Source organism: Lepisma saccharinum, chromosome 29 (assembly GCF_977018435.1).
Source record: "Lepisma saccharinum chromosome 29, izLepSacc3.1, whole genome shotgun sequence".
Classification (NCBI taxonomy): domain Eukaryota; kingdom Metazoa; phylum Arthropoda; class Insecta; order Zygentoma; family Lepismatidae; genus Lepisma; species Lepisma saccharinum.
In genome coordinates, this window is record NC_139257.1 from 27,788,252 (window position 1) to 27,804,073 (window position 15,822).

At 37.9% G+C, this 15,822-nt stretch overlaps 1 protein-coding gene across 1 annotated transcript in view; it reads right to left on the reverse strand.

The window, feature by feature from the left end:
* Positions 1-14,203: 14,203 nt before the first annotated feature.
* The window catches only part of LOC145981349 (LHFPL tetraspan subfamily member 6 protein-like), a 257,027-nt gene continuing 255,408 nt past the window's right edge, over positions 14,204-15,822 (reverse strand). Inside the window, exon 5 of the mRNA XM_083114580.1 lies at positions 14,204-14,910. Coding sequence (XP_082970706.1) covers positions 14,792-14,910 — 119 coding nt within the window. The 3' untranslated portion in view covers positions 14,204-14,791. The remainder of the gene's footprint in view (positions 14,911-15,822) is intronic.

Consider the following 15,822-nt stretch of genomic DNA (forward strand, 5'->3'; position numbering starts at 1 on the left):
TATTTCACGTCGCTTTTGAGCCTTTTCCAATTCAATCCAATTCCAATCCAATTCTTTTAAAACTTGAGAAACCATTAATTTAGATACTCCCGTGGCGGCGCTTGTGGACTCGACAACATTATCCTTAAGTTTATGTAAATCCTTCTGATTTCGCAAATATGTTGCAACATTGTAAACAATTTCTCTGGCCTGTCCTCTAAGGGACTTTCCAGAGCAGATTGTGGGTTTTGTTGGACCCGGCATGCTTTGATTTTTGCATTTCAAAAATATGCAGCCGAGAGTAAAGAGCAAGATCATTTCAATGCTTTAAAAAAGAACACAGGCAAGCATGTTATCAGATTGCCTTCTCGTAGCGATTGTTGTACGATAAAAAAAAGAACCCCCACCCCATTCGGCTTAAAAAGAAAAAAAACAGTCCACTGCTCGATGTCGCATTCAGAAAATGAAGTCATTCGCCGAGTAATTTATCTTCGTTATAAACCTTAACGCGCGTGCGCACGCATTTTCAAAGACCGGATTAGATAAAATGAACCACTGATAAACTGATATGAGCCGGCATCGTCAATCTACACAGTAAAAATCGTTTGTCATATTTGTTTTAGCTTAATTTTGCTGAGTTGGCACCACTCGTACTCTCAAGCCAAGTGGTGGGGAGGATGACGTAATAGGAAGTGCTCCGCAGCGATATGCGCATATCGGGACTTAACTTGTCAGGCTATAATAGCAGTAGATCTATCAATAGTATTAACAGTAGAAATATATAGTAATAGTGAAAGCAGCACCAGTAAAAAAAATCAACAATTGTAGTGATGGTAGTAATGGAAGCACAAGTACGGTTAGTAGAGTAACAGAAGTAGGAAGAGCAATGACGAAGGGCATTATCCCTTCTTTCTACCCAACAATTTTAGATCTTCCCAGGCTGTTAAACATGACTTTAAAAACTAGAAACATAGGTTAGCATATTCTGCAATTACTATTAAAATATTAACACTCAATCTGCAAAAAAATTGACTCAGTAACTAAATATGATAATTATGGCTTAGTATACTTAAACATAGAATTATTACTTCCTGTAATGTTGTTAAATACAATCAAGAGAAGAGTTTGAACACAAACATTTTTCTTAAAGCCAGACAAAAAAAGACAAGGAAGGTAGAGACAGAAGAGAATTTGATTTGATTTTTGTTATTTAGCGTCGCTTTTCTTCCACTTATGGCTAATCGCAACTATGAGGATTTTAATCCACTTTATACAGATAGGTTAATCGGTACTGGGTCTACAGCTTAAAGTGGGATTCGAACACTATGTGCCTGCAACGGGTATCGAACCTGGAACCCCTTGATTACAAAGCGACGACATTACCACTACACCATCAGGGAGACCAAGAGAATGAGTGATGAAATTTATGAACTCTCACTGCTAGGTCGGAATTCGAACCCGGTACCCCTGGCGTCATAGTGCGCTGTGCTAACCACTTCACCTTGAAGGTCGACAGACAGAAGAGAACTAAATGGGCATAGGGGGTAAAAGAGGGATAGATGAAAGAGAGAGGGGGAAGGAGGGACAGAACAAAATAAAGAGAGAGAGAGTAGGAAAGAGGAGGAGAGATGGACAGTTTTGCAGGATTTTTGCAATTCCAGTCCATGCACAGTAAGCCTAATTGGGACTATAGAGTCCAAGTTTGAAGTAGAACCGGGTTTGTTGAAGTACGTTCTTGAGTGATGTGTATTTGCGAGAGGTAGGATTATCAGACAGCGAGTCACACACAATTGACTCCAACGGACATGCCCCAACCATTCAACCATCTATGTCACTTTTACGTCGAATAGAAAAATCGAACCTACCTTACTGCTCGTAAAACGCAGCGAGGTCAAACACTGCCCATCCCTAGGAAACAACAGCGCCACACGGCGGACCGATCGGGAATTATTGCCAATCCGGCGTTCGACCGAGTAACGGTGGAATGGGGGAGGAATAGGCATGGAAAATTAATTGGTTCATTAAACGTTCACCTGGTCTGCCACTTCACTCCGTCGAACAAACAAGAACACACTCCATTCTATTTTATTTCGATGTAACGTTGAACGCGGTGGTTATTCTCTGAACAAGTGCACGTATCCGAATTTATATGCGTAAATGTTTCAGCGGTCTTTCAAAGCACGGAAACAGAATGAACAGTTAGGGTTTCTTCTATACATTCTGTTCTTTTGGCTAATCGCGACGAAGAGAGAGAGAGAGAGGGGAGGGAGAGGGAGGGATGCAGAGAGAGAAAGAGAGAGAGAGTGAAATTCTGTTTTCTTAAAATATAATTTCTGTCAGTTTTGGCTAATTGATACGTAGAGGTAAAGATAAAACAGTGAGGGAGGGATATATATATATACACCGGGTGGTCCAAAAGTCCCGGAATGGTCACATATCGTGAGAAATACACATCGAATCGGAAAACGAAAAAATACGTGTTGAATAAGTGAAAGAAAGCTATTCAATGATATCACACTTGGACGGAGATATGGCGATTTTAAGTTTTCATAAAACCCAAAAAAATTTCTCTGCCCCTAATTGAGCTAGCAGGATGGTTGATAGTTCGTTGGACTCGGAATGAAGTCCTCTTTCCGATTCTACAATACAAAATGAAGGTCTCCATTTAAAATTTCACAGTTGCGAGGGTGGGGAATCAAGTGTGATATCATTGAATAGCTTTCGTTCACTTATTAAACACGTATTTTTTCGTTTTCCGATTCGATGTGTATTTCTCACGATATGTGACCGTTCCGGGACTTTTGGACCACCCGGTATACACAGGGTGTCGCAAAACTCTTTCAACAACGCTTGGGTGCTGGTAGATATCATAAAAACAAGTAACTTTTCCCTATAAAGTTTACCTCGAAAGCGCTTAGTTTCTGCGCTATAAGCGCTTAGAATTTATCCTGTACGTATGCAACCCAACACAGCAAACGCTTGATCTGACATAACTACCAGGGGCGCGAGGCAGGGTTGCCACCAGCGTTCCTCGTTAAGAGAGATGGCTTGAAAACAACAACTTGGGAGTCTTGCCTGAGCAAAATCCGAAACATTAATGATACTTGCGATAAGAAGCATTGACAGTATTTATAAGCTGACAAGACAAATAATGGGCAGACTGAAATTCAAGATTACTCATTCTAAAATATCTCCATAATTGATTGATTGATTTGGTTTATTTTAATTCACTTTTCTGCAACCTTTGGCTAATCGCGAAGATGAGGATGATATTCATTCATTCATTCATTCATTCATTGTTTTCTGCCTAATTGGCAGGTTTTTCACTGCAATCTCCAGCTTTCCCTGTTCTCTGCCTTACGCTTCGTAATAGCATACGACCCAGTTAATTTAATATCATCCATAAGCTGATATCTCTTTCTTCCACGGACTTTTCTTCCTTCAACCATTCCCTCCAAGGCATCTCTTAGCAGGCAGTTCCTTCTTAGACAGTGTCCTAACCAGTTTCTTTTCCTCTTCTTGATGGTCTCCAGTATAGATCTTTTTTCACCAACTCTTTTCAGTACGGCTTCGTTTCTTACCTTGTCCGTCCATTTTACACGCTCCATTTTTCGCCATGTCCACATTTCAAAAGCTTCGAGTCGTTTCTCTTCATTTCTTCTCAACGTCCAGGTTTCTGCACCATATAGTGCTACACTCCACACAAAACATTTCACTAATCTCTTCCTTAGACCTATGTCCATGGGTCCACAAAAAACATTTTTTTCTTCTATTGAAAGCTTCTTTTGCTATTGCGATTCTCATTTTCACTTCTTGGTTGCAGCTCATGTCACTGCTTATAGTGCATCCGAGGTACTTGAAGCTATCCACTTGCTGGATTCTTTCACTGTTTGCTCTCACATTAATATTCCTTGGTTTCCGTCCTATAACCATTGCCTTTGTCTTCTTTACATTAATCTTCATCCCATACTGCTCACAGCTGCTGTTTAACTCTTCTAACATACTATTTATGGTTATTTCATCCTCAGCGAATAATGCCATGTCATCAGCAAATCTTATGCAGTTTATTCTTCTTCCTCCTAATTTGACACCTCCTGTGCCCTGGAAACAAGTTTTCACTATATCTTCTAAATAAATATTAAACAAAGTAGGCGATAGGCAGCATCCTTGTCGTACTCCTCTTCCAATTTCACAGCCTTCTGTCATTTCGTCTCCTGTTCTCACTTTAACTCGTTGATTCATGTATAAGTTGCTTAGAAGTCTTCTCTCTTTCCAATCTACACCAATTTTCTTCAGAATTTCTAAAAGTTTAACCCAATTCACTCTATCAAAGGCTTTCTCCAGGTCTACAAATACTACAAACACCTCCTTTCCTTTCTCTAAATATCTTTCCCCAATGGTCCTCAGTAAACCAATTGCATCCCTTGTACCTCTTCCTTTCCTGAAACCAAACTGTTCTTCCTCTAACTCGCCACTGACCTTCGAGTATAGGCGTCTGTTCAGAATTCTTAGAAGAATTTTTGCCGAGTGAGATATCAAACTGATTGTCCTGTACTCAGAACATTTTCTGGCATTGCTTTTCTTCTGCAGAGGTACCAAAACAGTCTCCGTGAAATCTTGTGGCCAATCCCCTTTCTCATAGATTTCATTGCATAAGTGCAGTATTTCACTTTTTCCATCTCCCAGGCATTTGATAAGTTCAACAGGAATTTCATCAGTGCCCGTTGCTTTCCCATTCCTCATTTCTTTGAGTGCTTGCTCAAATTCTTCATTCAGGATATAGTATCCTTTCTCATCGTCAGGCACGTCGTCTTCATTTTCTACATTCAGACTGTCTGGGCGATTCTCTTTCTGGTAGAGCTCTTCAACGTACTTTCCCCACACATTCGATATTCCTTTTTTGTCTGTGATTTCACATCCTTCCTCGTCTTCTATCATCCACATTGTTTTCCATTTCTTCTTTTGGAAGCCCAAGCAGTTTACTTCACGATACATCAAGTCACACCTTCCTCTTTTTTCCAGTTCTTCAATTTCTCCACATTTTTGTTTCATCCATTGTTCTTTTGCCCTGTCAGTTTCTCTTCTTAGCTGGTTATTCAGTATCTTGTAATTATGTCTTCCCTCTTCTGTATTTACATTCTTCCATTTTCTCCGTTCCTCCATTTTTTCCAGCATACTTTCAGTAATCCATGGTTTCTTTGCACTTTTCCTTTCCCTGTAGCCTATTGTTTCATCCACTGCCTTCTGTAAGCAGCTTTTTATTCCATCCCACATCTCATCCTTATTGTTACAACTAGCTTTAAACTTATTATAGTTTCCTTGGAAATGTTCTGCAAATTTTTGTCTTTCGTCTTCTTCCCTTAGCTTCTCTAAGTGGGGTTTCTTGCTCACCTGGTTTTGGGTTATCTTCTTCAATGTAAGATTGATTTCTCCTATTAGCAAGATGTGGTCTGAATTAATGTCAGCTCCTGGCAATGTCTTCGCATTTTTCAAACAATTTCGAAATCTTTCTTGTACCAGTATGTAATCTATCTGGTATCTTTTACAATCTCTTGGACATATCCAGGTGTACCTCCTTCTCTTATGTTGTTGGAACAGTGTGTTTCCAACAATTAGGGAGTTTCTTTTACAGAAATTTACCAGGCTTTCCCCTCTCTCATTTCTCTCGCCTAATCCATATCTTCCTACTGTACTTCCATCCTGCATTTCTCCTACTACAGCATTCCAATCACCCATTACGATAATGCACGAACCCTTTCTCTCTTTTTCCATCAATTCCTCTATCTTCTCATAGTTTTCCTCCACTTCTTCTTCTGACAACCCACTATGTGGCATATACACTTGAATTAACACTAAGTCTTTCTTCTTTCCTTGAAGTTTCACCATTATAATCCTGTCCATGATGAAATAATAAATGACACCAATGTCTAGGCCATGATTTAAACCCAAGATACCTGACGCCGTAGCGAGCTGTGCTAACCACATCACCACGGAGTGTTTCGTGTATCATGCGATATCAACAATTGCAAGGGAGACGTGAGATATTATGTTTACATTTGTTCGTTCGTGGATTTCCCATATCTCGCGTCTCCCTTGCAATTGTTGATATCGCATGATACACGAAATACTCCGTGGTGATGTGGTTAACACAGCTCGCTACGGCATCAGGTATCTCGGGTTTAAATCATGGCCTAGACATTGGTGTCATTTGTTATTTCATCATATCATCCTCATCTTTGCGATTAGCCAAAAGTGGCAGAAAAGCGAATTAAAATAAACCAAATCAACAATCAATCAATCAATTATGGAGATATTTTAGAATGAGTAATCTTGAATTTCAGTCTGCCCATTATTTGTCTTGTCAGTTTAAAAGTACTGTCAATGCTTCTTACAACATCGCAAGTACCATTAATGTTTTGGATTTTGCTCAGGCAAGACTCCCAAGTTGTTGTTTTCAAGTCGTCTTTCTTAACAAGGAACGCTAGTGGCAACCCTGCCACGCGCCCCGGGTAGTTATGTCAGAGCAAGCGTTTGCTGTGTTGGGTTGCATACGTACAGGATAAATTCTAAGCGCTTATAGCGCAGAAACTAATAGCTTTCAAGGTAAACTTTATAGGGAAAAGTTACTTGTTTTTATGATATCTACCAGCACCCAAGCGTTGTTGAAAGAGTTTTGCGACACCCTGTGTACATATATAGTGACATAGTGATGTGAAAACACAGAGAGGAACACACACAGACAAGAGGAACTGTACTCTTTTTACAAAGGATGACCTGTTTCAATTGGTATTCCAAATGCAAATGGCAGAGTAAATTCAGGAAAAAATTATCCAAATAGAGCCGCGTAACCGAGACAGAATTAGCATTGGGCCGACGACGAAATTAAAGGGTGCCTAAAACTTGCGTGGGCATATACTAAATTCTAAACATTTCTCTAAATTCATCTGTACGAGCCAAAATATTCTCCGAAACAGGGCGTCATTCTGACATTCACCTTCTATCTAACAAGAAAAAGTATGGTGAGCTCAAATCCTTAAAAAATATATTTTTTTGACGTTCATCAATTAATTTATCCAATTCCATTGTCACTATTTAATTAATGTTTGAGAGACTTTTGAGATTTTGTTTAAAGTCTATTTTTTCCACATATCTGAACCACTATGTCATCATATCATAAAATTCTACCACGATTCTATATAGCGTGCCTTTACGACAGGTGTCATGGTAACGCGCTATGAAACCAGAGGCCCCAGTTTCGAATCCTGATTAAGACTTATATGTTTGTCCCATTACCCAATCTATCATGCATCCTCATCGTCGCGATTAACCGAAAATATAGAAAAGCGACATAAATAACTTAAATAGAAAAAAAGAATGATGCTCTATAGAATTACAGATTGTTATTACAATTAACAATCTTGATCAAATAGAATATCATATTTTGATTTTTTATATTTGTTATTTAGCGTCGTTTTCTGTCACTATTGGCTAATCGCGGTGATGATAAGTGATATGATGATATTGATGAAGGGACATTTACAAAGAACACCCATGCCGAATCCGGCATTCGAACCCCGTGCATCATAGCACGCTGTGGAGATCGGCAAATAAAATTTTGCAAAATAAAAATTTATATTTATAAAATAAAACATATCCAAAGAAATATAATCGAATTATGAATAGCAAAATATGAAATAAGATTAATTTTATTATTAATATAAAAAACAATGAGGATAACTGCGTAAATAAACCCAAAATTCAAAAGCTTTAATCTTTGTATTTGCAAAAATGTAATACTATGATACATGGGCATTATAAATATTTTCTATTACAAGAATCTTTACAAAACACATAACATAAAATTACACTACCATATTTACATTACATATCCGCTGGAATGCAATGATATACATATATATTTATAAACAAAAATAGCATACCTATTCTTTCAAAATAGTGATGTACTTAATTGTTACAATATAGAATTCTGTCTAGATGTAATTCCTTTATATTCTATAATACCTATTGACATTATTGTAAATTCTAGGTTTGGGAGTAGAAACTAGTTTTCATAGAATAAACTTTTGATTATTGTATGCAGTCTATTCAACGCAACAGCAATATTTTATAAAGTAAATGTTATTCTCTACATGCACCACAAAATGTAGCATATATATCTGTTTTAAATCACAGACTCATCACTAGCTTCGCTTCCGGTATTACTAGAGGGGGAAAGTTGAATTTTTTAAACAACATTTTCAGATAATTATTTAGGCCCTTAAAATATACATTAGTTTCATTGGCACACAGAATCATTTGATATGTTGGTCCAATTCTGAAACAGAAAATATATTTGGAAAAGAGAAAGTGCTTTTGTGGCTTTAAGTATCATAATTTGTATACACAAGCATTAAATAACAAAAATATGCAAACTTTTTGTTTCGTTCACAGATTAAATCGATTCATCTATTTTCGTAATAATTCTAAACAAATAACTAAAAATAAATTTAAAATAATTCTGTCTGTATTATGGTAAGCTTACAACATTTGTTACCTACAATTTTCTATGTATATATCTGCAATTATACACTTTTGCTAAAGAGCAATACATTAACGAATACAAAATGATTGTATAAAACGTTAGTGTCTTCAATAGTAAAAAAATTCCTTAACTGTATTGAATAATAATATTGTTCATAATCTGGACTTCGGATTAAAACATATTTGGTACTAATTACGTAAAGCTTTCCTATTGAATATTATTATTACATCTTTGAGCACAGAAGTATTAATCACACTTAGTATTCAACAATTTTGGTAAAACAATTTACATATAAGTAAAAATGAATTAGTTTAAGTTCACTCTACAGTAGAAAATATAATTTACGACCAAATATTATAATTTTTGCAGTATAACGTAGAATTCCAGAATTTTTATGCTAATATTTTCTTCACTGACATGATTTAGAAGTCCATTTCACTTTATACATGTAAACAACTTGCTAATAATAGACTGAAACTTCGAAATATGAACACATATCCAAGATATAAGGAAGACCTGATTCGTTATTCATAAATACACTAAAATTACTATAAGTAGCACTGAATATACGAGGGGTAGTCAGTAAATAGGTCGCAAACTAATGTGGCATACCTGAAAATACTAGTGAGTAGTTTCTAAGTGTGTCAATAGGTGGCAGCACAATCCAGCTAAAAATGGCGACCGTGCTCTGGTCGAGTGGATATGGTACGGGTGGAGGAGATGATTCTAGCTGACAGGCGAGTGACAATAGACAGCATAGCATCCACAATAGTGTGTTCTCATGGTTTAGCCCACAGCATGATCGTTTGAATTTCCGAAAAGTGTGTAAACGTTAGCAGCAGACGTTTCTGGGATGATGAAGATGTTGAATGTGAGGTGGGACTTTGGCTGGGACAACAGCCTAAAAACTTTTAGCATACAGGTTTTGGGGAACTGATAAAGCGATGGAATAAGTATATCCAAGTTGGTGGAGATTATGTTGCCAAACAAAAACGCTTTTCAAGTCAGTATCTCACTTAGTATTTTTTTTTAAAAATAAACGCTTGTGACTTGTGTAATTACTGACTTACCCTCGTAGATTCTATAACCAAGATCTTTTATAGTATTAAGTTCAACATTCGATGTCTCAAATTATATTAAATGTACATTGTTTTCATTATCTTAATTTTTACAATACTGTCATTCATCATCACCAAGGGGAAATGATCATTTTGACACATGCAAAGAATTTGCTCTATGCATGTCATTAATGAAAAACCAGATAGTCCACTCATTATTTTTAAGCCACGCTTTGATTATATATATATATATATATATATATATATATATATATATATATATATATATACAGGGAGGTTATTTCAGTCGTTCACCGCCAGAGTGACGGCCGTTCGGCAGACTCTTCATGCAACAGGTCCCGGCAAATTGCGTTCAGGAAGTCCGTAACAGAAACCGCTTGTTTTCTAATGTTTCCACTTTTCACAATTACAGTTACAATTACAATTGAAATAAGCAAGTACCTTGTCGCAAGTATGCTGGAAAAGGTGTCCTCTCAAATACAAATATTTCTGGCACCATATTTCTGACATCTAATCTTAGATTAGTCATCGCTACTTTATCCTCAGTTGTCGCGACAGCGCCGGCAGCTTATCGGGGGTTGGGTGAGTTGTCAGCCGCGAGAGGGCGCTTCTTACTGCACGTGTCGGCAGTGATGCCAACCGTAGGGACATGTCCCTAAGCATAGGGACTTTTCACTAAATTTCGCCCGCGTAGGAACGTAGGGACAGATTTTGCCAAATGAGGGAAAACGTAGGTACTTTTTTCAATCTCGGTAAATGACATTTTATGAATTAGTTTATCTGGATACTTTAGCGAAGAGGAGAAAAAAGAACTAACTAACAAATCTCCATCAGAATTTTGGAACATGTTATCGGTTACCAAAAACTTTCAAGGCAAGTTCCTTTTTGAAAACATTTCCACTCTCGCGAAAATAGTGCTAACATTGCCACATTCTAAAGCGGAAACGGAAAGAATATTTTCAATGTTAAGTGATACAAAAACAAAAAAGGGAAATAAAATGGGACCAGAATCGTTAAAGACTGCAGGAAATACAGCATCACCAACCAACATCTATCTCTGCACAGCAGCAGCATGTATGACTTCAAATAACATAATCAACAGTAAACGACTCAACGTTATTCATTAGGGGTGTGCGGGATCCTTTACTTTAAAAAGTCGTTAATTCTCGACGTTTTCTGCCTTGTAAGTTTCTGGAACTTATCGAAAATTGTAAGTTTTTATTCTAGAAATGCAAAAACAATCACTTAAAGTGAAAATGACTTGTAAAATTCGAGATTTCCAGTGCTTCGGGAAATTTCGAACATTTCCCGTCCCGAAAATTTTCCGACTTGGTCGGGAAATTGCAAATTTTTCAGTCCCGAATGTCGGGATTTAAAAAAATTACCGTCCCGATCCCGTCCCGACCCAAAAAATTCAATCCCGCACACCCCTATTATTCATTAAGGCAAGAATTTACAATACCGGACCCTTCTGTAATTTCTATGCTACGTCTTATACTCAAAAAAGGTAAAGTGCTCCCCTGTGCTTAGCACCACGCCATGAAGGCGTATAGGGGGTGTGGGGGTAACGCCCCACACTTTCTTGATCCGGTCGTGATTGGGGGTGATGTGATCAGCATGACGCCCCTGACCGCCTTTACCCCCCAGGGTTTCCCCCAGGTACCCATGTTATTCAACGCTGGGTGGGCGCCGGGGCCGCTTCCATCGTTAGAAAAGTTCCCACGAAATAATTATTCGTGATGATTTATCTCAAGTTAACATGTTGGGGTGAGGGGAAAAAAATGTTAATTAACGTGTAGAAGTTGTAAAATAAGCATTTCAATTCTCGCAATGATTCTCCGTATACAAGTATGGTAGCCATATTTGTTGACATGAACAAATTACAATTAGTTACGCTGTCTACAGCGTTGCCACACTGTTGATTTCATACTTGGAGAGCATGGATTGTGTAAGAATAGCGGAAGAGAACAGTAAAAAAGTTGTTAATGTTATACAGATTGTTAGGTGGAGTGTGCAGGAGGGCTAATTAATAAACTTATTCATTTCAGTATATTGCCCAAAGAACGTGCTTACATGTGACAGCGACAATCACGATGTAGAAGAACTGATTTGATTACAGGTAAATTTGCTAACATTACATCAATCATAAAATTGCAGGATACTAAAATGGCGTCTTCGATGATGTTAAAGTGCTACGAAAAAAATATTTTTTATCGGTTCGTAATCACAATTACCGCAAAACCATTCAGGAATAGCCCCACTGAGCATTCTCGGTAAGGTTAGGTTAAGTTAGGTTAGGCAAGGCAAACATAGTTAAAATTTGGGCTCGAAAAACGGGTAGCCCAACAAACCATTGACGGATAGCCCCACGAACCATTCAGGTACAAAAAAGGTTAAATGTTCCCCTGTGCATAGCACCACGCCATGAAGGCGTATAGGGGGTGTGAGGGTAACGCCCCACACTTTCTTGATCCGGTCGTGAGTGGGGGTGATGTGATCAGCATCACGCCCCTGACCGCCTTTACCCCCCAGGGTTTCCCCCAGGTACCCATGTTATTCGACGCTGGGTAGGCGCCGGGGCCGCTTCCAGGTACGGTTAGGTTAAGTTAGGATAGGCAAATGTAAATTCGCTCCTTCATTAATTGTGGAAGCACCGAGCAGAAAGATTTGGTAAGTAAATGTGTATATTTTATCTTCTGTTTTGCATGCTCATGAGGTGATAATTTTTTTAGTCGCTTTACTTGGCGTAGGGACATTTGGTCAGTTGTAGGGACATTTTGACTACGTCTGTAGGGACATTGCCGAAAAATGGTTAGCAACACTGTCGGCTACCAGACGTCAGTGTACGTTCATGTTCACTTCTGTTTGCGTTTATCAGTACACGTGTTGCTTATACTGTGTTATTGTAATGTGCTACTCATGGCCAGTGCTTTATTGTGTGTTAATTGTTATTCATTCATTAGTTATGTCGTTAAACAAATATAGTCTTGAACAGAGAGTTTTTATGTACGATAATTACGTAAAAACGAATTCTTGCAGAAAAGTGGTCAGGGAATTACGATAGACAGGATCTCTTGAACCTAAGAAACGTGTTGTATTGCTGTTAAAGGAGGTCATTTTCAACATCTCTTATAACACAGGAGGTTAGTGATCATCATTATTATTACTTTTAAATATAATTTTACGCTTTCGGTTTGCTTTATGCGCCGGGATGCTGTCTTCCCTTTCTGACAACTGACGATAAAGTAACGATGTCTAATCTAAGATTTTCTGTCAGAAATAAGGTGCCAGAAATATTTGTATTTGGGAAGACACCTTTTCCAGCATCCTTGCGACAAGGTACGTGCTTATTTCAATTGTAATTGTAACTGTAATTGTGAAAAGTGGAAACATTACAAAACAAGCGGTTTCTGTTACGGACTTCCTGAACGCAATTTGCCGGGACCTGTTGCATGAAGAGTCTGCCGAACGGCCGTCACGCTGGCGGTGAACGACTGAAATAACCTCCCTGTATATATATATATATTATATATAATTAAAATCAGAGCGTGGTTATATGTTAAACAAATTTTGGCTTCTTCAGGATTACAGAAGATCTCTCTCTATTCTATTTAATTGTTGCATATTTTATGATAAAAAAGCAATCAAGATCTATCAATACGAAATTTCTTAATTCGCATTGTTGTCTTGCTACTACGCAATAAACGGAAGACAACTTGTTTTATACTGGAATACATTTAAGTATTTTTCAAATGGTCACGGAAAATTTGAAAGATCTCCCATATTCTACTTTGTGGGATTTTAACGAAAAATAGTTTGATTTTAAAATTTGACACCTTTAGGAGAAGGATGTTTGGCAAAGTTTGCAAATATTAATAACTATTACGTTGTAAAATTGCACAATAATTTTGGTGAAATATCTGACAATTTCAACTCTAAATATCTCAACAATAAAAAACAGCGGCCTAAGTTCATTATTAACTTTCCGTACAAAGTTTTGATCGTCAAATAAACATATTAATTTTGTGATACTTTGTGTCTTCTAAGTAAATGGTGGAGCTCCTTGCTTTAAAACATTTGTCAATGTACGAGGTTTGTTCAAAAAGTACGTGAACTGTTTGCGATCTTGACGCATGTGCCGGATTGATGGCCAAGCATGTTAAGTGGTCGACTTTCGGTTGCGTCACCGAAGTTCCCGAGTTAGAGTCGGTCTGGGCAGGTACTTTGATGCATGCGCTACAAAGCAAGGATACTATGGTATTTGCTTACTGATCGGAAATAGCTGTGGCAGTTGGGAAAAGTTAGTAAGGGGTTTTGAATATATTTTTTTTTTTTTTAAAGCTAAGGCATTGTTATTTGAAACTAAGGAAAAAACCCGAACAACATTTATGCCGCCAATACTGAAGGCCTTACCTAATTGAAATATTTCAGAAGGTGACCTGCAAGATAGGTGACTAAGGTTTAAGAGATTCCTTTGTAACATCTTATCCCTAAGTTGACACAGAAGAGAAACCGTGCCATAAACCTCGGTTTGGCAAAATGTCAAACAGTGAAGATCAACAATCAACGTTTCTACTTGCCAGACATGGTAGAGAGGTAAACAGAGGTTATTTACCAAAATATGAAATCTTAAACTATATAAATATGAAAAATGTCTACTGAAGCGTAACAAATGCTTGCAGAGAGAAATAATATATTTTGAAGAAAGTAGCTTACGAAAACGAAGTTCCATAGTCAATTCGTTCAGGAATACATTCCAATACTTTTTGATCATGCCTCGTACATACGTTATATGATCAAATTGTCGACATGAAAATTACACACATATTGTCAGGGAATTAAGAATTTGACTCAGAAATGTAGAAAAAATTATAATACTACTAGATATAATGTCAACTAATGCAGTTCTTAGGCACAGATTCTCGATAGCAGAATTTCATATAAAAATCGAGAAAGCATATTCATTTTCGAGAATTGACTTGTCAATTCGAGATATCGATTTATCGCCGGCACGGACTTTTTATACACCGTTGTAACTGTTCATGTGCAAATATTGTCATTGAATCTGTCTCTCGCTTAATGTTTCATCTTTGTTTTAACGGTGAAAGGAGTTTTGCATACGATGTGAACGAGGACGACAATACACTCAACACACTCACACGCTGCTTGCTAACATGCCGGCGCTGTAGACTCATATCCTGAAGGATCCTGGTTTGACTCTCGATGCCCTGAAACTGAGGCAGAAGCAGAGAAGCAGTAGCCCTACTCCGCTCCCCATCAGGTACACTGACCAGGAAAGTTTGCAGGTTCCTGTAAATAGAGAGATCATAGCTGCTTTATGATAAATGTTGCTTTCTATGCTAAGTCAATACATGAGACCACAGTACAGTCGTTGACAAATCCGGGTTGTAACAAACCCATTTACATTCGTTATAACCCAGAGGTGTCTGACTGTACATATTGGGACATTCCAATTCGAATCAACACAGCACATTTTTGCAAAGTCATGTTACTTTAGATATTGACAGACCCTCGTATATGACGTATTAGATGATTGGGTCCATGTTTTAGAGTTGTAACCTTACATCGTTTGATAAGTGCTAAGTGTCTTAAGTATTAGCAAGGATGCCTAAGAGATAACCAATTAAACAGTGGTCCCGTGTTCGAATCTCGGCCTAGGCATGAGTGTTCTTTGTGTCCTTCATCCATTTCATATCATCTTCATCGTGGCGATTAGCCAAAAGTAGCAGAAAAGCGACACTCAATGACAACCATGAACCAATTTGAACCTTTCCCCACTCACACAAGCATTAGCAGTAGATGTTAGACTGAGGGAACAGGGTTCATGGCGCTGTATGCATTAAAATGGAGGTTTCAATTGAGACGAATGTGGCATTGAACAGCAAGAAGTGAATTCAGATTTTGGGTGATCAATACCATAGTATCATTAGGAAGAACATATTGTAAATACACCAATGTTTCTGAACAACATAGGTGCTCAAGGCTAGAACAGTCTGTGACTGGTCCGACGAGCATACTGAGAGATTCACGCACCTTGACTGGCCAGCATGGTAACCAGATTTAAATCCTATCGAAAATCTGCCGGGACTACTTGCATCGAAGATTAATGCAACCAATCGCACAAAAATGAGTGATGTCACATTCATGTTGCTCAAATTTACCAACTCTTAAGCTTATGATCAAGGAAGTAACTCCTGTTTT